The sequence below is a fragment of the Mycetomoellerius zeteki genome, unplaced genomic scaffold (genome assembly GCF_001594055.1).
Source record: "Mycetomoellerius zeteki isolate Tzet28-1 unplaced genomic scaffold, Tzet1.0 scaffold19, whole genome shotgun sequence".
NCBI lineage: Eukaryota > Metazoa > Arthropoda > Insecta > Hymenoptera > Formicidae > Mycetomoellerius > Mycetomoellerius zeteki.
This window is the reverse complement of record NW_017256854.1, coordinates 1,304,665-1,331,559: the sequence shown is the minus strand read 5'-3', so window position 1 is coordinate 1,331,559 and position 26,895 is coordinate 1,304,665. Positions and strand designations below refer to the sequence as shown.

Genomic DNA, 26,895 nt, shown 5'->3' with positions numbered 1-26,895 from the left:
TTTAATAATTATTGATAGTATTTAAATTTAAATAAAGAATTATAATTTCTATTTTTGTAAGAGCTACTTACGAGTTTCTTCTACTAGTCTCATTCGCACAGATGGCAGTGCATGTTGAAATAAGATTTCGTAAGATCGCAGAAATTAGAAATTTATGAGAAAAATTTTATCTTGTCTTTAATTTTCGCCAAGCAAAGAACAGTACGATATACATCGTTTTTAATGTTAGAAATAAATATATACTTACAACGCCTTGAGGAAGACCAAAGTCGTATGTAGGCGGTGTAGTAGATGGTTGATAAGGACCTCGAGCATATCGCAGAATAGCCAGCTGCTGCGCTCGCGGAATTCCGCATTCTCCGAGAGAACGAAGCTGGATCCAATAAGCGCCGATAGGCTGATCGGCATTTATAACGAAATCGTAACGTTCACCTAAGAGAGAATGTAAAATTGTATACGACATTTGGCACGGGATGACAATAGAATCAACTTTTAATCGGCCTAAGAACGCACTTAAGAAGTTGATTGTGTCTAATAGAATCTGTCATATAAATAATTTTTATCGATATATATTTTTAATTAAAGTATTTGACTGAATTAATTATTTATCAAAAATGATTTTAATTTATTATTTATTATATGCATTTATATTTTATAACATAGCATATTTCATTTTTCGTGATTTTTAACTGTTTTAATATCAGAAAATTCATCTTTTGCCTTATTTTATGAACGATTTATTATTGCTATCCATTTCATGAACAATTGTTTAATTTCAGTTAAAACCTTGTAATGCATTTAGATTAATTGCTTTACCTGAGAATGAAATTATAGTGTTGACTTGTACTGGTTGTACTGCTACACCATCAGTGGCGATAAGAGTGAGAGTGTGACCCTCGACCGTAATTTGGGAGGGGCATACAGATCCGTAGGAATTAATCAATCGGAATCGGTAACGACGACCTGGAGTTATCGTGAACACTTCGAGAGGTGTATTTGTCATGAAACCAGTATTAGGATCCTACAACAAAAAATACAAAAGCTACTAATAAAATGAAGTATTAGAAATAAAAAATATCTGTTCAGAAATAAGTTACAATGCAGTATCTATAATAACAATTAATAAATATTAAAATGTTTCGAAAAGGTTAAATTTCATTTGCAATTTTGTTCATATGAAAGAATGTATATTTACTATAAAATCATTTCCATTATAAACCATAAATCAAAATGAGCTTGTTTAATATCAGATAACATTATATATATTCTCTGTTGAGAGAGAGTATAATATATTAATATGTTAACAATAAGTGAGACTCTTACCCTGAATTGACCTTTCCCGTTGATCAGCACGCTTTCTGGTGCTTGACCGGTATTGACTGCAAGACGGCCGGGGAAACGTTCTTCAGCAAACTCGTGGAACCAGTCACTGATGAGCATCACGTGTGTGGTTAAATCGTAATCGTACAGATTGCTATTGGGATCTCTACTCGGTGGCTGTCGGATTACTATGCTTCCGTAGAGACCATCTATCTTTTGCATGCCAGTGTGAGCATGCCAGAAATGTGTACCTTCATTTCCGGCTGTCCATTGGTACCTTTATATGCCATGTAATTGTTTTATTTTATTATATGAATATATAAACTTGTCATATAAATTTTATAATACATATATACATACATATATTAATTTATGTATGTTGCATATATGTATATAATGTTCACGTTTTAAGAAAGCATTTACAATATGTTTTTTCAATAATAAATTATTATACGTCATTTCAAAACGGTATAAATTTTATTTTAGGATATTAGGAAAAGTTCTTAGTTTTTTTTTAATTATGGCAAATTTAATAAAATATATTTTCTTTTCTTGATTGCCCACATTTCATTAAACGTAAGCAATCTGTAAGAATAAAAAATTATATTTACACCAACATATAAACAATTAAAAATTATATTCAGAAATATAAATTTTGTTTCATGAAAGATATAAGTTTGTTATACTAAAAATAAGATCGCGTACCTAAATGTATTACCCTGTTGAATGGGACACTGCGTTACGTAAGGTACACCATCGTAATACTGAGTTCCTCTTTGCCACACGCCGTGCCAGTGAATCGTGACCTCCGATCCTTGAATATTATTTTCTACGTCAATCACGACTTTGTCGCCCTGGCAAACTTGAATACTCGGGCCGGGGATCATCCTGTTCGCGGTCAGGATACCTCGTTCCACTCCGTCCGCCAAAACACACTGGCACTCGCTCCATACGGTGTTGGTAGCGTTCGGTGTGCATACTTGACACGCTCTGAAAATTTATGGCAATTTTACACAATAATGACAAAGTCATGCAATTCATTCTAAATTATTGCAGCTCAATATATAAACGTATAATACAGAGTAGTTCAATTTCGACTATATTTTCTAGTAATAAGAATTAACACTGATTTTCTAAAACACATCTAATTTTCTCGATTAAAAAAAGGATTTTTATAAGAATTATTTCACCGCTTTGTAAATCACATTCAAAAAATAAAATTAATATTATTAAATAAAATAATATTATAAATATAAAAATAATAAAAATAATAATAATACAAAAATAATAAAAGTAATAAAAATTTATTAAATTATTTTACATTTATAAATTCATAAATATAAAACTTTATAGGAAAGGAATATTCACATTACTGTCAGTTTATAGCTAAAGTTAGAAGCTAATCATTCTGAGATTCTTCGAGATGTACTTACGCGCCGAGTACGGTGTAATGTTCAAGTGTAAAATGATAATAACATATCCTGGGAGGTTCTCCCTCACGACAGGCGCGAGCGCACTCCTCGGGCGATGAGAGCGACGGATTTCGCCGCAATTCGGCGGTAGCGCGTTCAGTATAATCAAGAGGCCGCGTTCTCGGTGGCCTCATCGTCACTCCTCGACTACCGAGGTTGTCAATTCCGCCAAAACCGCTTCGGAACGCATTGCTGCTCGGGTGAGTCTGCACCAAGCCATGGGCCGTAGGGAAAAAAGTTGCGCTGTCCTCCTGAGAGAAGATACTGGTAGAGGGATTCCAAAAGGTGGACGATGGTGACTGAGCTGCTGCTACTTGATCTGCTACTTGAACAAATATATGATATTTGAATAAATACGAAAGCTCATGAGAAGTTGATTGGTGTTTAATTAAAGAAGAAGCAATCGTGGAAATAATAGATTAAAATCGAATCAATGCAAGAAGTAGGTCAGTCTAAGTAAGATACTATTAATATGTACCTTATACACACGAGAGTTATGTGTATGCAAGCTTACGTCGTTCTCATAAGATTATTCAAACTCATAAGGTTATTCAATCTTTAATTATTGTGATATAATAAGATTGAAGACAACGCAGGCGTTTTATCAAACCCCAGAAAGAAATAACGATTAATATCTTTCTAATATTTTCTTAACGTTATGCATTAGAGTTATTTATGATTGTAGGATATTTTTTGTTTTTTTTTTTTTCAATTTAATAACAACAATTTACAAGACGCAAAGTTTTGTTAACCATTTCATAAATGAATTAATTCAATTACGATAGGAAATGGCTTTTTAGGAAAACCTTAAATGAGAAGCAGCGAAAGCGGTATAAAACAGAATTCGTATATGAGCATATATTTATTTGTGATATACTGGATTTTCAACTTGCGAAATAGTAAGTTCCTTGTTACTTGTGAATTTCGTACAACCGGTATTTCGTGTGATATATCATTATTTTGTCGTAGGCTACGAACGATATCGTAACTCTATCATTAAGAGCTGTCTTTCTGCTTCTATTCCGGCATCGATCAGTCGTGTAAGCATATAATGCAAAAGAAGTAGGAAAAGTTTGACTAGTACGAAGAAGTAGTAATTTCAACTCGTTACGTACTACATTCAATAGAGTTTCAATTTTCAGTAATTCATAAAAAGCTATAGATATATACATATAGGTTAGAATCGAGACATTCGAGTAAAATATTTTCAGAATAACACAAATCTAACACCACAAAGCCTTCTAAGTCTTTCATTTGTACTCATGTGATATTTATGCATTTGCGGTCGCAGCTTAGAAAATTAGAATATTATCATTTGCAGAGAGAGAAAGAAAGAGAGAGAGAAAGAGAGAGAAGCGGAAATTATTTTCAAGTAGAATAGAAAGCTGAGATTTTCGTAATATTGTCGGATTTAGATTCAACTTCTAATAAGTGCACTTGAATACGCGCGCGAGACGTGAAAGTTCAATGAAGTCTCGACACTTTTTTTTCTTATGCAGGTATAAAATGGCATTCTTGTTTAGAGAGGTACACAAATCCCAATCGCAATTTAAGAGATTCTATGCGTCTTAATCGCAAAGTGATCTGCACTTATTCACAATGTTTCAAAATCTTTATAGAATTTATGTACATGTTCTAATTTTTATCTATTGTAAATAAATATATTAAATGATAATTATATTTTTGCACTGAATATAACTTTCATGTTTCAAATAAACGATCATACTTCTTCAATATTGACAAGAAATTAAAAATTCTAATCCCGTATTTCTGAGAGATGCAAGGTCTTTATAATATATATCTATAGACTTAAATATCTGAAATTGATTTTTACGTAATAGGATAATTGTTATTGGATATTGTTATTTTCAGAAAGTACCTTTATTAATTTCCTATTGCATCACATCAGATCAACTTAATTCTTCGACACGGAATTCTATGAATCAAAAAAGAAGAAAACTGCTCGCGCATTGTAGTCACGTTTGAAGTTAGCAAAGGCATGCTGTGATAGAATGTACTATTAGTAAAGATCAGCCGCCGCTGTCTAAGATTTATCTCGTGAGATTTTTCAGATATGACGTCTAATATTTCATGCTTTACTGAGTAATCATAAGGCTTGTTCAGATAAGTATACGATGAAGAGCGATTCGATAACATTCTACTTTATACAATGTAGATCTAAAATTATTGTTTGTTTTTGCAAATATTACAATAATACATTAGTTCTGATTAAGCAATATCCTGAAATATTGAATTTGAAATTATCTTCTAAATAAGATATTTTACATCTATTTTATGCAAATTTAATATTTCTAATTCCAAAACGGAAATTGTATCAAAATCATATATTATCTTTATACTGAATGCTCTTTGAGCAATACAACACGATTTAAGCAAAAAATTATGTATCTGGGAATCAATGTTGTAAATTCATAACAATCATGACCTTCGTCGGCAGGATAGAAAATGGCGTTTCCCAATACTTGCAACAAGGAGTTCAGCGCAATTATTACCAGAACACAACTTTGTGCTGCTTTTTCTTGCAGTGGCATCGACATCTCTCGTTCTTATACTTAAGCGAAACTATTTTCTTACTTCTTTATGCAAGCTACTTTCTTTCATCGTAATGATTTCGTAGCATTGGAATACTTGAGACGAGTTGCGAAAAATTTCTGCAATAACCTTGAATAAATGTTATTGACATATTTTATATTTTATGTATGAAAAGTGTTTGTTATAAGTCCATTATTTCTATAAATTTTATGAAATTTTTATAATTGAGAACTGTGGCTTTAACCAAAAAGCTTTTATAATAACATAAAAGAGTAACAAAATTTTATATTTTACTTGATATTATTGAAAGAATACTTGAAGTGTTTAACTTCAAGAGAAATATTTAATAAATCTATATAAATCTCTACTCAACCTCTAACTAAATTTCTATTCAAGATGTTACATAAATTATTTTTTCAATCAATAGAATTTTTCACATTTATAGTTGTTTATCTGGTTCTCGATAGCATGAACTCTAGATTGTTCTGATTCATTCTATGATTACGTAGATGACTTAATGTGACCTATCAATTCATCATTCTATCTATCATTCTACGATCAGTCGCGTTTCGAACCCCGTGAAATTGCATCGGAGTACAAATGCGGCGCCGTGCGCTTGTTAATCTTTTTTTCCATCAAAATCGTTACGTGTTACACAGCGAGTGATGTAACGTACATATTGAACTACGAGTTCGTGTTCGATCGAGTTAGATCGACGTCGATCTGTGTAAACGTCGAAGTTGAAGTAACGTTTTCCGGCCATATCGTTGGCTGTAACGCACGAGAAATACCATTCTGACTACCGAATGATTTATATTCCGATGAAAGTCACGGCGCGCTGCATTTTGCTACTGCCGCACATAACGCCGATTCTACAAAATTTATTTATCCGTCAGTCGACGAAATAACGATTTATTATAGCCCAGCTCTGTAAGTCATATCCATTTGCCACGTAAGAATTTTTCATCCAGCAAGTTATCGCCTAAGGGAGTCTGTAATTCGCCGCATGTGTGTGTTGGGAGTTTTATTTATTATTGATTGATACATACTTCGATGTTGATTACGTTTTACAAATATATTTCCGTGTGACATGATTGCACAACAACTTATTTTGCAAATTAAATAAAGTAGGCTACGAACGAATAAATAATTACATAAAACTCTATTCTTTGCCCTCGTTTAGAGTTTTATGTACTTATTTTGCATTTAATATATGCAAAACAATAATAGAAATATAAAAACATATTGTGTATCTCATTATTTAGATTGAAAACCTATTTTACTTTGCGTTACAAAGGCACTATACTTAATATGTAAGTCACATCCGTTTGCCACATGTATAACGTGGATATATTTTAAATTTGTATAAGAGTCTAACAACATGTAAAAATTTAACATAAACATATCTTAATAGTATACAACGTGTTTAAATTTTACGTGCAAATAAATAATATATAAAACTATGAATTTAATTTATATTCAGAAGATATATTGTGTATTTCACTAAAATTTGCTTTATATTAAAAAAAATAGTATGAGACGAAGCGCCAAGTTTCTTAGATTTTTTTAAAAAGTTCTTGAATGATTTATATTTTACTAAAGAAAGTCTAATTATAAGACAAAAGATTTCTGAATCTTTAACAAAGGAGGTCCATTTACGCTTCCGGTAAGAATCGTCACATGAATGCCGTGACGCCGACAATGAGGCAATGTTGTGCCAGTTCTGTGGTTCTGTCGCGTCATTTAAAGCAAATGCATAATGTGGGTATGTAATGACTCGCCCTCGCGACTTGGTTATTCATTATACCGGACGGGATGGGTGACGGCGCTGTCGTAAGACGACTCAGTCGTAAGCGCGAAGTCGCGGTTGTGTAAGAGAAAGAAAAAAACAATGAATTAAGTAAGACAAAATCGCGCTTTCACGCTATTCCGTTGCTTATTTCGCGCGATAATTAATTCGCCACATTGCTATTTTTACTGCTTGCACGATTGTTTGGCCAGTTTCCGAGTAACGGTACATCCTGAGGCACAATCGATGCTTTCGCGATTGTCCCTAATCGCTGATGTAACGAGCGACTTCTGCACGCTCCATCAACTGATCTACACTCTCTTTGATATATTCGTTCTTATATAATATCGTAAAGCTGGTTGATTATGAACGGACGTACCAAAGCAGAACGTCAAGAAGTTGCAGATAGTTCATAGCAAATGTCGCGATCAAGCGTAAATATCGATTGAAATGCTATCTAAGCATTGACAAGAAAAACACACTTTTAAAACGTTAATTATATGTATTCTACTATAATTTGAGCTTTCGTGAGTGTATCGGTGATTTAACTCGATATCGAACTCGTGTAGTTGTACTAAATGAATATATGCGTAACGTATAATTTATATAATTTTCTTTTCCGCGTGCTTTAGTGATTGGCATTGACTTTTTTTTCTCTATATTTACGCCAGAAGAGCAGCTAGAAAAACCGGTGAAAGTATTCAGGGAAAACTCATCAAATTCGACAATTAAGAGATAAACTCTGAATGTCATGTCTTCACCGAGAAAAAATTCTGGTTAAAAAAAAATAAACGAAAAGGTTTTGATCATATCAAAGAGAATTATATATATTTCAACTAGAACTATAATAGATTCAAAAATTTTGATTCGTCTATTTTCAATCAGAACTCCAATTAAAGCAACCAGACTCTATTTTCAGCGTTTCCTTTATATCGAGCTTTGCAATTTTTATTCTTGTATCAGCAATTTATTGTACACATAATACATAAATTATTTATTTTTTAAATATTTTAGTTGTTTAACTTATACTTATAAGCTATAAAGATTGTGTCACAATTTTCTCAAATCATAAATTTAAAAGTCCGTTCATTTCTTCTCTGGATTTAAATGCTTATTATGTCGTTAACGTCAAATTTCTTTCAATTTACTCTGTATTACGATAATAAAACACACCCGCCGTCACGTCGCCACTTTCTTTACTTCTTACAATTTATATTCGACACATTCAACTTTCAATCTTATAAAGGAAATGTCATTTACATTTAAAGAAATAAAGCTGCTTCTTTAATATCAGAACAGAAGCTGCTCATTTTCGGTTGATTGGCATGCGATCGCATGTGTTAATCACACTTTCTTCGATCACTTCACGTTTGCTTCCCTTTCTTTCATGCAACATCTCGCGTAATAATGTATACATTTTTGTAGGCATGTGATTAATTTTGCGGTTACGACAAGACTCTTCAAATATGTCAGTTGCCTGTCCTGTTAATTATCTTTAATATCTTTACCGTAACTGAACGGAAATGTCTTTTCACTTAGTTTTTACACTTTTTATAAATCAGAAACAGAGTACCTTTTTACATATTTAATTTTGTTTTATTTTTACTTCTCACATCCGAACGAAATTGTATCATTTTTCCAGCATCGGAGGAAAAAGTCAGAGTACAAATTCGCGAAATTACATAAAATGTTATATTTTAATATATGACATATCGCTAATAACAACTTGTGTTACGGTTTTATGTTCCTTTTTTTGATATTGTTTATTAATAGAAATTACGTTTATTATTTATTTTAAAATAAAATATTATAATTGCTAATGAATGCTTTATTGATTGATATTTTCCTTGAGGCTGTAAAGTATTAGCGGTTAAAGTGTGAGTGTATCATCTCTATGAAATCAGGAGCAACGATCGAAGCGAACATAACTAATGATCTCCCGGTAGTTAATGCAACTACTTAAATGTCAAACGAGACACGTAGGAACTGCAGTAGTAAGATATCGCATAACTTGAAGTGCACGTAACGGGTGTTCGCTTTGTTTCTGGAAACCTAAATAACGAAGTAGATATCACTTTAAATAAATTAAGTTATGCAAATTATAGATAATACCGCTATTTTTATGGAATAATTTTATTAATGGATTAATCTTGATAATTATTTCTCCAATGTGATATAATTTAAAAAAATGAAAGGATGCAAAAGCAATCTTTACGAGCAAACAATGAAATGCGAGGAAGTGAGAGCGGAATCCCAGAATCGCGTCATAAATAAAAATAGACTTTCGTTTCGAGGAATTAAGTGATCGCATGTCAAGTTGTGAAAGATAAGGATTTATACAAGCCTTTCATATTTACGGAACTATTGATTCGTCTTATCAGTGAGAACGAAAGTGTGAAGTGATTAACGTTTGCGTGAAGAAGAAATGTTTGCTTCCGACTATTGCGCTTGCAAGCCACAATGAGAAAATTCTCAGCCATTATATCTTCTTAAGAGCTTCAGAAGAATCGAATTTTCTTCTCACCACGTATACATGTTATTGATATTTACCGTGGGAGTCACTAGACCAAGATTGCGACTCGTCTTGTGAAAGTTCAAATAAAATGCCAGCAGTCGGCTTATGATGCGCGATATCGAGTCGAGTACGCTTAATGTCGCATCTTGATCGCAGTCCTTCGTCCTTTCATAAATAAAAAACTCGCAGGATTTTCGCAGATTCAATTCGATCAATTTAAGCCATTCCATTTAAGACTTTTTATTTACAAAAAGTTATTAATTTATATATGTATATATTTATATATAAAAATGTTATAATTAAGTCTGCAGTAATTAGATTAAAAAATAATTATACATGTATATATATATATGTGTAATAGTTATGTTTTTCATTAATCTAGAGATTATTGTTATTAAAAAAAACTATCTGCAAAATTAGCTGCAAATTTCATAATGTTTATTTAGACTAGACAATGTTCTCCCCGCAAAGTTAAAAAAAGAACTTAATTATAGTTGAGCAAAGCAATCTGCGGTAACATGAAAAGATCTAGCTGATTGTGAGAAGTAGACAAGCCGGAGGGAGTGCAAGATGGAAAGTGCGATGATCCGCTGGCAAACTTGGCCTTGTCCTTGCCCTCGTCTCATCTTATGGAATGGCTCGAAGAGTTGTTCTCCCTGTGCCGATATACGTGTGCGAACGAATACTGGAGAGAGATGGAAAAAGATAGAGAAAAACGGGAGGAAAAGAGATTATGTCGACGTGACAAGAGGTGTGGTCGCGTTAAGATCGGTACGGTAATAACGGCACGTAAAGGCCGCCTCAATTGCGCTAATGGACGTAATAACAACGATTTGCTCCGCAAATCGAGGGAGGGTCTTTCCGGTACCACGCGGAGTTGTGTTTCAAATTACAACCCACGACATACGAAAGTTAGTGGCCACGTGCATCGAGATAGGAGAAATTATCTCGAGGAACGTATTCATCATTAGCGTACGTCAATTTCCAGCTCGATCAGCGCATTATTGAAAGTACTCGCAGTAGAGAAGTGTGTTTCTCTTATTAAACCAAGGATCAAGTAGTGACGAGAAAGATATCTCTCCTCATGATTGCAATTGCGATTTGACGCGAAAGATATCTATGAGGAAGTCTGGGAAAGTGTCCAAAAGTGCCCTTACCGTGTTACAATTGCTGATGGAAGATCGCAACAGTCATCAGTTATATCTGCCTAGTAAAAAGAAACCAGAAATTAGCCAGTAACTGCAATTTTGGTTTTTAGCCAATGTCTGATCGTTTGGGCGACGTTTGTTTGTAATAACTGAATAGTTTCTAGCCAATATTATTGACCAGTTTTTAGCCAGTTTTAATTAGCCAGAAATAAAATTTATCATAAAGTGAAGAATGAAACTGTTATACTTATTCTTAATTGCTTCTATATCAGTAAATTAAACTATTATTTTTTATTAGTAACAATACTTAGTAATATTATAAATGATAAAAAAAAAGAAAAATGTAACGAATTATCTTTTGTTTCTTCAAAACGTTTCTTTTTGACCTTTTTTATTTTTATTTGTTTTTCAAATATTTATTATTATTAATTATTATTCCATAATTTCAAACATTATCTTACTCTGTCTAACCTAATCGATTTCTGGTTAGTTAATAGTCAGAAAATAACATGATATTCCGAGTTGTATTAGACAGAAACTGGCTATCATTTATAGATCAGTTTTGACCTGGTTATTTTTTAGCTAGTTGCTAACTAGTTTTACCTAACTAAGATTTCCTGGCCAATTACTGAATAATCATAACTGTCTCAGTAAATTTCAAATAGTAAAAACCGACGGCTGCAATGATTCTTGGCCATTGCAGATTTCTCAGATATTTTTTTTACTTGGACGATAATCATCAATCCAGACTGATTTAAGAGATTTTAGATCAATATTTATAGTCGGATTTTATATCTAAGACCGCTTAAATATCTACAGTCTTAAGATGTCATAAGTCAATCGCAAAGCAATATCAGCATCTTAAGACATTACTTAAAACGATCTCGAAATAAGAATCGACTATGAATACCGGTCTTAATATATTCGAAATGATATCTATCAAACTACTCGTCGTATATTAGAAATAAGCTTCTCCATCACTCATTTATCTAAATGTTCATCTAATTTGAGATAGAAAAATATAACTTCACACCTTTGCTCCTCTTAATTGCTCATCTATCTTCGAAAGTCAATGTTTCCGTACGATTTATTTCCGAAACAAGAATAAAGTCGTTATCAACTTACTAAGATCCGAACGATCTTCTGCGGATTTCGAGATAACGTGATTACCTGACGCCTTACCGTGGTTTGACTCGACTGAGCAATTAATCGATAATTAATACCGAGGGCTGATGTTCTCGCTTGATCCACATCGTCGTTCGTAAAGATCCTTACCGCGATTACGTTAGCCACGAGCGAACACTTGCTTTCCTAGCGCCTCTGTAGCGTAAATAAGACGATCGCGAGCCACTTAAATAAATGATTCGCTTGAGCGATCGTTGTAAGAGAAAGGCTTATCTACTGCCACCGCCGGAAGTACCTATTTACACTGTATACACATAGGAATAAATTTCATGGCCGGCAATATCGCTAGAATCGTCCTACTAACTTCTAGTTCAAGTATCTGGCCAACGAGTTTCCTCCGATCTCCCACATCACGATTTATACTCGCATGAACGATTCGTGATAAAATACTTTCATTGGCAATCGCGACACAAAGTTACGACTCCGCCCTCGAAATCGGCAGATATATCAAGGAAGGAACAGAGCCGTCTCCTTTTTTACGCCGACCGAGCAGCCGGCCGATCTGACTTGGACGCTAAGTCTACGCATTGTAATTTTCGCAGTACCGTAATTATCGGTACCGCTCGCCTAGCACGATATATAGATTGCGATCGTAAAATATTCCCATGACTTTCCCTTCTACCGACGAGTGGTGGTGTTTCTAATATAATATCCCCGGCTGTTATCGCATCCGATCATCTTTGTCGATTTTTACATCTTCTTCCGTTGTTTTTCGGATGAAAGGGGATCGATAATTATAAATTGTATGATTGTTATAATTACTATAATTATTAGTAAATAGTAATTATAATTAGAAACCGTTTATTTTGATAAGTCGGTTGTACGAACAAGATAAGATTTAAGCATATTCGTATATACAGCGCAGATGATGTAGATAGAAAATAATATATTGCAAAATATAGCTTTGATGTGCATATCAGTTGTGTCTTATGATCGTGCAATCTATGATGCACCAATCGCAACTTTATTACTAAATAAATTATGACTAAATAAGTTGCTAAATAAAAATTAAAATTTGTACAAGAGAAGAAATCTTGATCTTGTCAATATCACATAAAAGATTTACAAAATTGTACGGTTATTTAATTTTAATGAAATAATATTTTACTTTCTTGACGTGCACCTAATTTTCATTCCAAGTTTCATTGACCTTCGCTTTTGCATATTCTACTGCATTATATATAGAAAAAACGAAGTATGTTGATCGTTATGAGGAGTCGTGAAATTTTCCCAACAATCTGAATGCAATTGTACTTAAGAGGCGTGTACGTGAAATGTAATAACGAAATAATTCGATTGCAGTAATGATAAAGAGCGAGTCATTACGTTAAGGCCTTTTGTTATTAAGATCAACGGAGAAAGTGAAATTTTAGTAATAACGCGTACATGGTGCGCTGCAAATTATAGCAGAAGGCACGGTCAATCAGGATACGTAGTCTTCATCCAATTTTTTATGTCTCATTTACCTTTACTAGTTATTTAATAATATAGCTCTAGACACTCTTGGAGCTTTCTAAGTTTTGAATTCATTGAGTAACATTCTTAACGTCTACTCGGAAAGATGCATCTCACTAATCTATATCTTTATATATATATATATATATATATTTAGATATATAGCGAGAAAATACCTATCTAATGCATTCAAGGGTTAATGCCATCGCACCTTATAATCTAGCCTATAAATTCAACTGCAATGCATTTGTTGAAAGGAGTCACATTGCGTAATATCAGATGCATAACATTACACGTTTTCATTGGGTAAACATGTTCCGTTTCCACACAACGTCACGATCTTGATATTCACAACACATGTGCATAAGTTACATATCTGTTTGCGGATCGACCTACGGGGAGTTCTTTGAGTAACCGGCCTGTGCCGCAACATTGTTACGCGGCCCATACAGAGACGCTAGGTAATTGCCACGGAGAATCGCGTCACGCTCGCAGACCCGGCGAACACCTAGACGCGAAGGTCTTGGTCCGAGGATACCGCTGCATCACGATGCAAAGATGCACGCGTCGTGCTGCACGGCTAATGCACCCTTCTAGCCGGTTCAGCCGATACCTGGCGTCTTTATTGCAGACGCATCAGAACTAGCCAATTAGTGTCAGTACTATTGCGTTACTACATTGAACTTTATGCGCTGTTCGTTGCTCTTTCCGCTTCTGTTTATTAACTCAAGCTGTATAGAATAGAAGAGTCGTTATATAATATAATGAGATTCTAATAATTAAAATACTCAATATAAAAATTAAATTAAATTTCAAATCGAGATAAAAAAATTGAAATTAAGATATGAGTACGATATAAAAATCAAGTTGAAATTTATTTTTAAATATAATAATTAGAAAATTGAAGTCCACATGCATCGTCAAAATATAATAATTAGAAGAGAGTAATGTTTACGGATTGCGAGCAATCCCGATTTCAACCGCTATTAAATTTATATCCGGATAAACTACATTTTGTTCAATTTTGTTTAATGAATTTTGAAGCAAAATTTGCGACGTCGTGTAATGGGTAGCCACATTCTTGTGGAGTCGTGAGAATTTAATCTCTGCTTGCGCAGAGGTCGCCAAATAATGCTTAGTGTTTACACGGACAAATATTCCTGTTAACAAGACCGTGATAAGATATTATTTGTTTGCTCGTTACGTTATGATTTAGTACGGAACTTTTGTAATAGCAGTGTCTTTTATATATACATATATATAAATTATAGAGATATGCTTAAATATATTAATATAATTATGACAATTAAAATAAAAATTCTATTTATAAGTAGAAAATGTATATAACACGTTGAAATGTTACATCATGTTACAGTCATTACTGCTCAAAATGCGTTGTAGACAAAATGTAAAATATCTTTGAAAACTATTTTATAGAATTGATAACTCTTTATTAATACAAAGAGAGAAATAGTTTATATATAAATTTGGACACATAATTTTGTAAGTACAATTTAAATGTCCAATTATTTCAATTAAAATTTCAAAGACTTTTAAATTCTCATATTATACAAATAATTACAAAATTGATAGCAACAGAGACAGATATATGATCCCTACATTAAAATTAATAAGTCAATATGAGACATAATATGAGATATATTCATTTTTGTATCAGAATAGAAATTACAAAATTGCCTATTGTAGTAGGTGCGGGAGTATCTAGAACAATCTATTATCGCTAAATTATTGTTATTAACTGTCATTAAATTTATACGTTAATTTAAATCGAGAGTGCGAACGTTATTATTTAACGCGGCGAGAAAGTATCGGTTACAACTATAGAACCATAATCAAGCGTTAATATTACCTATTATCGACATTTTGCTTTTTCCTCTATATATAATGTTTTCTTTTTGTTCTACATTACATGAAATTTTTCACATTACGAATTTCAATGAGTTTTTTATCTGGCCTCCATATAATCTCGATATTAAAATACGACCTTTAACAAGGTTTATTCGTGACTATTTACTAAGAAATTTTATATAAATTGAACAAATGTACGTTATAATAATAATTTTTACTGAAAAAGATCTAATTCAAATTTGATTACTTTCAATATTTGTGAAAGAATCATTCCGTTAGTTATTATATGTTGCTGGCCTATTGTTTATTTTTATCGAATCATACATTTAAAAAATCGTGTACTTAATTAATTTAGGTGCATTTAATGGCATTCTGACTATTCGAAGCTGTTTGGAGCAAATGATATTATTCGACTTAATCATTGCATTTATTCGAGAGCATAATTCGCAGAAAGGTGTACGGATAATGCACTCTTATCGGATATCTCCGGGCGGTATGTGAATTATATATCCCGTAATGGTATAGTTACGTCTGGGTCATTGCCACTTGTCGGGAAAGAGAACTTATTCTGCTCCTTTCTCTGCTTCATATTTTTCTCATTTTCATCCATCGGCTGGCGAAACGAGCGGTAGTTCGATCATTCGCCTGTTTCCGTAAGATTACACTTCGTCCTTTGTCCGCGAGCGAACGGGGCCCAGTAAAGTCCTGATTATAGAGAATTATGTGTAGCCTTGTGTTACGCCGTATCATTTGCCTGTCTGGAATAGTTTCCGAAGTGTTGTAAATACATCATCGTTATTTAACGTGACGCCAGTCGTTGCAAAGTTATGCAAAGGCAAACGCTTTCCTCCCAGGGGGGAAGTTTGTAATTTCATAATAACGATTACATTGTCTAGGTAAAACGTTATGTAATGAGAACTGCACGGAGCGGGAAATGACGCCGAGCCAATTGATACGATTATTGACGCTAGCAGAATTTTTCTAAGGCGATTATGTAAGCAATTAAATTTTTTGCGAGCTGAAATGTGCTTTAATTATCTCGAGAAGATATTTAATACTAATCAATTAAATTTGTTAAAATTTTTTTGTTTAATTATTGAATTATTGCTTCGTATATAGTATATGTATAATGGAATGCATTTTTTATTGTAATTTTCTTTATTTGTAAAAAGATGTAATCTAATTTTCGTTATTATAAAATATATATCAGTTATTCAGTTATTACAAAATATATAATATAACAAATATATAAAATTTCATTCTAGAGCATTTAAGTTTATCTCCTTAATAAAAAAAACAATGTTTCTCTGCTTATGAATGATACATTATGTATTGTTATTATGTATTAACACTTTCAGAATCACTTCTTGTCAGTGAATAAAAGAAAGTGAGAACGAAAACGATCTTTTGATAATGAAAATTCAAATTAATAATTTTATCATTTTTAGGTCACGTGGAATTATAATGCGTTAATGTTCTGCCATTAATCTTTTTATGTTAATATTATTTAGTATAATATGCAATTTCTTTATTCTATTCTTCTCCTTGTAATCTGATACTGCTTTATGCATCTAAATGTCATATCCAAGCGACATGCATCTTTTGTAACATGTGATTAACAGAAAGTCTCGATTGTACAGTTACGACATGGAAATTCATTGCATGCGAATGGAATTAGCGCATAAAATTTATCGTTACTGTAATAAGGATTTGCCGGGTACATCTATACAATTTTTAACTAATTTATATTTTATTTTATTAATTTGAATTTGTCTTTTTTTCTAGAAAAAAATTTCAAAAAATCTCATTTCTTAATAACAATTTAACTTTACAGTAAACATTATACAATAATGTCCTTGTTAATTAAATCTTGATAAAAATTTTGATAAAAAATGATGTTTAACTTAAAGTACTTATTATGAATCATGTAATTTTAATTTTTAAACGATTAATTTATTATTGATAAATTATTAATTTTTCGACATTTCTCTAAAAAAAAATTGAATAAGAAAATGATATAAACAATCAAAGAATTTAATATTTCCCCGAGGAATGTTGTCACTTGACATTTCATAGAACTAAATGTGCATCAAGCTTTTATACAGATAGTATGATATGAATTACAGAGAAAAAAGGTGTAAGCATACGTAGTGATATATACTTATATAATTAATTGATTCTTCAGATGTACTGTCATTTTTTAATTGAAATACTAATTAAACTAACACAGGAATACACTTTGTAAACGAGCCTGTCCTTTTGCAGTTGCTGTACCATCACATATAGCTGATGTACCATTTATCATCAACCTGACTCATAAGTACGAAGGATCATCTTCGCAGTAGCTATCAGTAAGTTGTTGGGATTTAACCAGCGCACACGGAAACGTGATACTTTTTATATTACGAGCAGATTGCACTTGATGGACTGCTCGTGAAGTATTTGGACCCACACAGGAAGATATCTGCGCGTTTTATATTTTACATCATGGTGAGATTAAATAAGATGTATTGCGGTATGATCAATCAAAAATCACAGTTCTAAATACTACTTTCATTTTTCTATAATCTGAAATTTAATGTTAGAGATGTATATTTTTTAATATTTTTCAAACGCCTTAATAATTAAATATCTCAATATAATAAATTATATTACTACTTTAGTTCTGCTTATGATTGTGTTTCAAAACCGAAAAAGATTTTGGCGAATTATAAAATCAGATATGTACCTATAAATTCACACAAAAATATTCAAGCACTAAGATCCGCTTTGACCGAATATAGAAATTTTTTTATTTAATTAGATTTATCTAATTCCATCATGATTTTACACTAATTGTGAGTTAAAAGCGAGACTTGATTTTGATAAAGTAGCATTTATATTTCGTTTATTTAATTTCAATAAAATTAACTCGTTAATAATTGTCAGTTGTTATTTCACGATATAGTCATTAAATCATATCATGCGGAAAGATGAAAAATTTTACGAGATGGTTTGCTGTAATGAGTCAGCATTACAAAACGATTGAGTTCGTCTCTGAAAAAATTCATTCGAAAAGGCGAGTCCCGTTTGTAACTATCGCTCGAGGCAACGATCGGTCAACCGCCCGCGCAGAATCGATTTTGCCTCGAATTAACCGATTATCTACGTGCCGGCGAAGTGATGCAGAAAGCGTGACACAGTTTTCGACGGCTGATGCCTGAGACAGCTGCTTCGGAAATAGAGAGTGGTCGATCTGTTTCGCACACGGAGATCCAGATAGACTTCCTCTTTACATCTACATCCGTGATGTTTTCACCGGCGAAATTACCTTTCGCCTTCGCCTTTGTGAATCGGAGTACACGTACTACTGCGGTCTTTCGGTAATCAATTAATAATGAGATCCGCGTTGAATTTCGTAAAACCTCCAACTCATATCTTCGGCATTTCTTCAAACAAAAATTGAATATGAAAAATCAGGTTAATTGAAAACATAATACTTTCCGAAGGAACATTGTCATTTGATATTTAATAAAAATGCTAAATGTATGTCAAGCTTCAAGATCTCTAAGTATTTTTCTGATAGTATAATACAATAATGGAAACACATATCTTTATAGAATAAAATAATAAAAGTTAAAGGTACAGACGAAGAAAGTAATCATATTTTTTTATTTTCAAATTCCAATATTTGTTTAATTTAAAAAGACTATATAATGTTTTTAGAAAATTCCTTAAGGTATTTTGTATATAAATGTACCTTATTGAGAGACGTACTTTAAGATATTTAATAGAATTATATTATGCATTAAAAATAACAGTTTGACGATTAAACTTGTAACAATATTTAACTATTCATATTTGTAGATTCATACTTACAACTCTTCCAAAAATAATTTTACATCTACTTTTCATGTTTTTAAAGTACATATTTTTTAATGATAACAGAATGCAAATGATTACAGAATATCATAATAAGCAAATGGTTCAATCTGCAAGTCCTTTGATCAGCGCATTCGTGGCGTGTAAAAAAAAACGGCGGTATCTTTCGACCTTGCCGTACGGTACTACCGTTCTTCGGCCGATAAAGAGAGGATGGCATTAAGCAGTCAACGACCAGCAGAAAAGCCACCGGGCTAGTTTCGTAAGGCCATACATCGGGCGCGCCGCCGGGCTCGCCCAATGTCAAGTGCACGCGCTCAAGGCACTCTGGCTTCATTTCGTTTAACGCCGACTTAATGGCCCGCCTGGAGTGCACGATCGTTACGTAAAGAAGTTCCGACAGGGTCATTTAACTTTAAACTCAGCAAAAGCAAGAAACGAAAGATATATACTCACGAACATGTACAAGAATACGTACGAATAAGCTAATATAAACATATAGTAATGTAATTTATAATGTTACATAAATGAAAAAAATTCGATGTTACTTTATGATAAAATTCTCGATTTAATTTAATTTTGTATTATTTTAAACGTAATGTTTTAAAAATAAAAAGTAAATTCTTAAAGCCGAAAGCAGTTAAAAAGGAGAGAAAGAGAAAGAACTTGAAAAATGGCCTCTAGTAGTAAGCTGAAGATATATATATATATATCTCAGACGTTTCACTTTTTAATCAGTATCATTCTACTTGTATTAGACGCTGGAAGCAAGAGATTAATACTTCGATAGTAACATATATGTATAATATTGGTCGGAGTAAATGAATGCATGTGACCAACAGCGAGCGAGGCTCCCTTTATGGAGATGCGCACGAAAGAACACGAGTTCTTACTATGAAGCAATTAAGCTAATTAACAAAATCATACGAATAGTGGTTCCTTTCTCTGCGACCTACTAATTAGAAACCTTGGCCTGCACGAATTGACCCACCCTGTAGATCACCAATCACGAAGATGCATCGCACTTGTAATCATTTGCAAGTATGATTGCTAGTTATACACTCGAGGGTCATTAATTGTCAATTCGCATGTTGTGTTTTACAAATGAAATCGATCGTCCAGCGAAATCGGTTGGGTATACAAGCTATATTAAACGTACATATTATTTTTACAGTAATCTTCTTTTATATGAGACTGAGAAAAAAATTATTTATTTGATGAAATTAATTTAGTCAAATGAACAATTTTTTCTCAGTGTATAAAACTAAAATAAAATATATTAAACAAAGATATCATGATTGACAGAAAAAGCATCAATTTCTTTCCTATGAAGGAAAAAAATGATTAAATAAGATGATATACCAATAAATATTTAGTTTACGTAAATTATAAATTTTCGATCTGATCAATTTGGAAGCGACATTACTATACATAAGCGAATATTCGTAAACCAAAATGATTTCCAATATATTATGGTCAGTACGATTTTTTATTGTGCTAGCTTTTGATATTGTTATTAAGTTCTTTATTTTGATGTTGTATCCTTAATGGTCCATGATGAATCGACGGATAACTTGTGGCGATATACATATATCGCGACTGAAAAGATACCGAGTTGTGAAAAATGTGAATACCAGGAATTTTGCAGAAACATGATTCGAATACTCTATAATTTCTCACAAATCTTTTTTGCAGAATATTGGAGAAGCATCGTACGTTTTCCTTTAATGAATAATAACGTCGAAGATTTATAGAAAGTTTGTGATCGAGAGATGTTTAACGTTTCAAAGACATTATTTTACAAATCTATTTTTAATTTTAGGTGACAGTTTGAGAAAATTCACATTGCACATGTTAGAAAAATCATATAAACTACGCAGATTCGAGAAATAATTAACTAATTAAGGAAAGAAAGTTATACCCAAGATAATTAATGTGGACGCACATAAATTTGCTCCATTGCTTGATATCGTTTATTTACGATGATCGAGTCGACATCGGAAATGGGGAAAAAACTCGCTAAAGGAAACCCGCTATACTGATCGTTACTTCGCGCACTGTAAATCTGATCACGATTTAAACGAAGGTAATTTAAGGATTTAATTAATGGTTTAACTATCTCTACTTTGATTTCTTATTTCCATTCATAATGTGATATTAAGCTGATAATGAGAGGAGAGTTTGTGTATATAGCTGTAGTTTATGGAAATCAAACAAGTCGTTTAACAGCAACGTCAACAAAAAAAGATAATAAAGATAAAATTATAATATGTTATAATATATACAATAATTATACTATAATAATTTAGCATTATAATATAAGAATATATATTCTTATGTTATAAGAATATATATTCTGCTTTATGTATCATAAAATATAATTGTATAATATACACATTTAAAACGCATGTAATTTTTAAATAATTGAAACCATAAATATCTGTTGCCCTTGGTTACAAGAATTATTATATACACGTCAGAATTAATATATACACATAATTATAAAGTATGAATATGTATATTGATACGTTATAGTTTATAAATACTTTCACACGTAATAATTTTTATAACTTCTTCAACAATTTTATAACTTGGTTATTATCGTGTTTTAGAAACTTCAAGATAAACACACTCGACCTACATGAAACATAATTTATCACTGTCAAAAAGTAACACTGCACAGTCTGTCATTTATCATAAAACTTTTTAGTTATTTTGAGAATTTGTGTAAATAGCGTACGTGTGATAACGTTGCAAATAGAGTTTTTTTCTTTTGACGACCAATTTGTATAAATAATTATGGAATAATGGATCAGACGTTCTTAACAACTCTATCATCTTTCTGTCTATCATCTCATTTCGTTGATGCGCAAATCTATCTTTGCTAATAGCGTTATATTACGCGACGACTTCATTAAATTGACACGTTGTATCACTGCGCAATCGAATGATTAATCCATGAAGTCATTGCTTACATTTTACGAATGTGACATACTGGTAAAAATTCGCTTATTTTTCTACGATGCTTTCGTATTAACAAAACATAATTTTTGTACTCTTTTCCCTTTCTTGAGCTCTTCTATTCTTGAGCTTTTCATTCCTTGCCGAGAATTCTCGACCTAAATAACTTTCAAAATTAGTATGAAAGATCCGAGATCATATAATTAGAATGTACATGTGCGTGAAAATTCCTTGCTAGATATAGTTCCCTTTGTCATCGTATAGTCATCGTGATCTTTCTTTCTGGCCTTATTATGCCGGGCCCCTTCGTCTTCCATCGCGCGACCTTTAACGTATACTAGTTGCACTTGTTGTTGGTTAACTGCAGAATAATAGCGATTGCATATATATTGATACAACGCGGAGATATTTTAAGATGATTATTATTAATATAACTGGCACTATAGATTAAGTAATATCAATTTACAGTTTCATGTTTCGTAAATAGTTCTGAAATTGATATTTTATATTAATTTATACGCGTGTGTGTTGTATAATACATGAATTTGTTAATAAAACATTATTTATAGATTATATGGTAGTTTCCTGTTTCAATTAAATTTCACAACTAGACTTATGTAAAATAAATTTTTTTCTTAAATGTAATAACGAGAGATTCCTGTTTGAATAATTTTTCAAAATATCTTTCATTACTATATGTGATTTATTACTATATGTGATCTTTCATTACTACATGTAATCAATCATTATACGTGATTATATATGTTTATACATAAACGATACTAATTCGCAAAATAATAAAATACAAAATAATATCGTATTCCATAATTCTGATACGTTTAATGCAAACTTAAGGATCCCAGGAATAGGACCGATGTCGATTCAATATCGTTGCTTAATTTAGATGGAGACTTGAGACGTAGGTTGAACGTTTAATTCAAACTCCAATTTACGCGTCGCGTGACTTCGCGAAATTGGTTCCGCGAGTATGCTCGCACGATAACCGTAAAGAAATAACGCGCATAATGGCGCAAGTAGTTCGACAGCAAAACGCGACGGTAATGTGTGACGCGTATTAAAATTCGCCAAGTGAGATCTTGTAACATGAATCGAAATAGAATGCTTACCGGACAAATAGAAAGTATAATATAAGAAAGAATAATTTTGTTGAATTATTAAAAAGTTTAGCTAGATGCAGAAAATAATTTTGTTGCTAAAAATAATTACGTAGAAATCTTAATCATGATGAGCAATGTTGCAAAAAATTTTTATGTCTAGTAATCAGTTTATATATAAGCGTCCTACTTTAATAATCCAACAAAGTTATATTGAGATCAGTATATAAATAATTTTTAGATACTTCAGCAAAACCGTTCCTTCCACGAACGACAGCTTCTTATCTGGCTGTCGCGATCATAAATGCTCTGTTTCTTATTGACTCCAACCGGGAGCGTGATTAACTTTATTGGCGTCCATTCGCGGATTCTATACCATCATGAGTTTCGCGAGTACTGACCACGCTAAGTACCAGGCACTATTGTGCGGTGATTAGCATGAGCTAGGTTAAAAGGGACCTGGGAAAAGTGGACTTTTGCCATTCTCAGCTAATTCCTATTCATTAAGACTGGTTCATTGTGCAGCATGAATCATTGCGAATGCAATGCGATCGCCGCAAAAACGGCACCGGTCACTACTGCGCGGTGACTACTCGCGCGTGAAGTATATAATCGCGCGACAGGTGAACGCAGATTTCATGACAAAGAGAGAACTTTCCACTTGGATATCACACACGATTATAAATCGTATAAGAAGCTTATTCTTTTTTAACGTGTCTGACGAAAATATAATTAATCGAAAAGATAATCTTTATCTCACATTTTCCATAGCGATAACGTCATTGAAAAACATTTGCGATGTAAGATTCAACGCTCTAATATTTTAATACGTAGCGCAAATCGATTCATTTTATTATTTTATCGATGTAAAATATAAAATCGAATTGTATGAATAAAAACAGTATTTATAAGATTTTCTATAATGAGAATTTCTATACATATTTAACGTATTAAATTTTCTCAAAATTGTTTGAGAATTTGATATACAGTTGATGCTTTTATATATACATATTACACTAATTTAACATCATTACCACTATCTACCGAGAATCATGTACATTGCAAGAAGTATAGAAAAGAACGTATTCGTGTCTATCAGTTTCTCTTCTCTTCAACGAGATAATCTCATTTCGCTGCCTGCAATAAATCGGCGAAATGCATCGCCGTGAAAACATACGCACGTGCTGCAAAAGCCGGCGTTCTCCCTTGCACGTTTACTGATGAAAAATGAGATAATCATAGTAATTACATTGATATAATTAACTCGTACATATTATGCTCATTTTGCAGGTTTTCCTTTTTAAAAAAGGCATGTAAAATCAAGTCGAATTACATTTGCTACCCCTTTTCCACGCTGCTGATTAGTGCTCTCACTATACGGTATACTTGCTACGTAAAGCGAGAAATTATCACGGAGGACAGCTCGAATGTTGGGATTAGTAGCATAATTAATATCGAGTAATTTTCTTTTGAAGGCTGAAGAAAATTATAGTACGTTCACTTCAAGTTTATTTTAAAACGTGTATCGTAACTAGTCATTATTATGGAAATGCATTTTAGAATTATTAATAGCTTCTATGTAAAAAAATTAATTAATATTAAACAAGTGTCGTCAACTCAATGAAAAATTCATGAACAGACTAGATGGATTTCACGTGCATTGTAAGTTATTAAAAATATTGTTCAATTAACTCGGCTAGATTTTTTTCTATCATATCCCTTTCAAAGCATTATGTGTTCTAAATCGTCATTAATAAAGAGCAATACAGCATTACGTGAATCTGGAGCTATTTATATAAGCAATGTGGAATTATATTTATTCTTAATCGCTATTTCTCTATTATCTATGAAAGTTAATTTATAAATGTAACAGTCTAAATAAATCGTATATATCATACTTTAATAAAATTAAGATAAATTATGATATATAGATTATATAAATTTATGCATTCGATAATTACGCCGCGCCGGTTGAAAGCCGGTTCTGAAATTCCGGAAAAATTAGTGATCACCGCTAAGCTAGTCGAGGTGAAAGGTCTCTTCAGCCAGCTGTTTTCTATAACGATATCGATGAGCGCGATATGAATTATGTGGTATAAAAACGACACCGGTAGTAAATAAGAAAGAACATAACACGTGCGACGTCTCCTTTAGAGGATTATTTTGAGTCGCTGTACTTTATAGGAAGTACATTATACGGCAACACATAGACTGCGTTCCATTCGACGCTTACTACGTTCTTGGAGTTATTTCATCCTTGTCATTTATCAAATGTTAAACAAGGATAAATGATGTTCATAAACATTGTCAGTGCCATGAAATGCAACCTTAGTTAGATCACAATGTAAACACATGACAGGAGTTTCTTACGTAAGAAAGAGAAGGTCAATTTTGCTATACAAAAATTTGCAAACCAAAATTTGGAAAACTTAATTTGGAAAATGTAATATAAGATCTAACAATAAGAGATATAATTTAGCAATCTCTATAATTGTACGTACAAATTTATTAATGAAAAAAAGATCGTTATTATGAAGCGCAATCAAAATATTGATTCTTATAATATCTGCATTTTTTATCTTTCCAAATACTGCTCCGAGATATCAAACCGATAGCCAGCAGTAGTAGTTTCATTTGTATCACTTTCATGTTGTTTACGAGGGAAGAAAGAGTAATATCCTCGTCCGCAATCCTTGCGAGCCAAAAGAGGAAAGCTGATGCGTCAGTTTTAATGGGCTACGTGAGCGATAAAAAAGTGGCGCTCGTCGTCAATGCACGCGTAGTCGCGTGCGATAAGAGAGATTTCACCCGGGCGCATCTCCGAAGAGGCATAATCACCTCCGGTGAAATGCAATTCACGACATGTGCATGCCGGTATAGTGCGTAGCGTACAATTGGATAAAGTAAATAACGACGTCACTGATTTGTTGGGAGTTTAATGCCCGAAGCAATTATAGTTGTAAGAATGCTTAAAGTGTTTAGGTACTCAGGACCCGATAATATAATGCATCTTTTGTGAACTGTAATATGTAGAGGAGAGAAACTTTAATTATTTATTGCATCCTTTCATTCACGGATTTACTAATTCTTTAAGCAGAAATAAATTATTGAAATTATGAATGATAAATTATCTGAATAAAACTATTGAACGACTTTCAGCGGACCCTAATTAACTCCGGTGTCTATTAAATAATCATTAATACTTTCCATTGCCGATCAATAATTTAATTGTACTTTCATACCATATTTTACATATCTAGAGAGTAGAGAGCGAATAAATATCATTATTTAAATGCTACAAATTTACTAATACTTAGAATTAAAAGTGCTTATCTACTCTCTTGTTTCTTTCTGTAAGAGATCGATGACGTCATTAGACACTTTCGGCAATGAAAGTATTAAGCAAATCTCTAAATATGTTGAGAAATCTGTTATTAGAATTTACCGTCCTAAATTTACTCATTTTATATTCCGTTGCTGGAACAAGAACACCGAATTCCAGTGAGAAATGTCGCATTGAAATTTATTATTCCGACGAGTCCTAGTTTCGCCGCTTTCCTGCACGATCCTCAAACGGATGTATGAAGGTTCCACTCGAGAAAGCTCCCTAAATCGCCTATGCTATTTGAAGCATTGTGCCGGTACAAGCACG

The 26,895-nt window shown here is 32.5% G+C and overlaps 1 protein-coding gene across 1 annotated transcript in view; it reads right to left on the bottom strand.

Annotated features, from left to right (window-relative positions):
• Positions 1–26,895, bottom strand: part of LOC108721992 (laccase-4) — a 53,954-nt gene that overhangs the window by 4,151 nt on the left and 22,908 nt on the right. The window contains exons 2-6 of the mRNA XM_018446860.1: positions 2,754–3,114; positions 2,026–2,310; positions 1,324–1,597; positions 817–1,021; positions 248–432 (exon numbers count right to left, since the gene is read on the bottom strand). Of these exons, the coding sequence (XP_018302362.1) occupies positions 248–432; positions 817–1,021; positions 1,324–1,597; positions 2,026–2,310; positions 2,754–3,114 (1,310 nt within the window). The remainder of the gene's footprint in view (positions 1–247; positions 433–816; positions 1,022–1,323; positions 1,598–2,025; positions 2,311–2,753; positions 3,115–26,895) is intronic.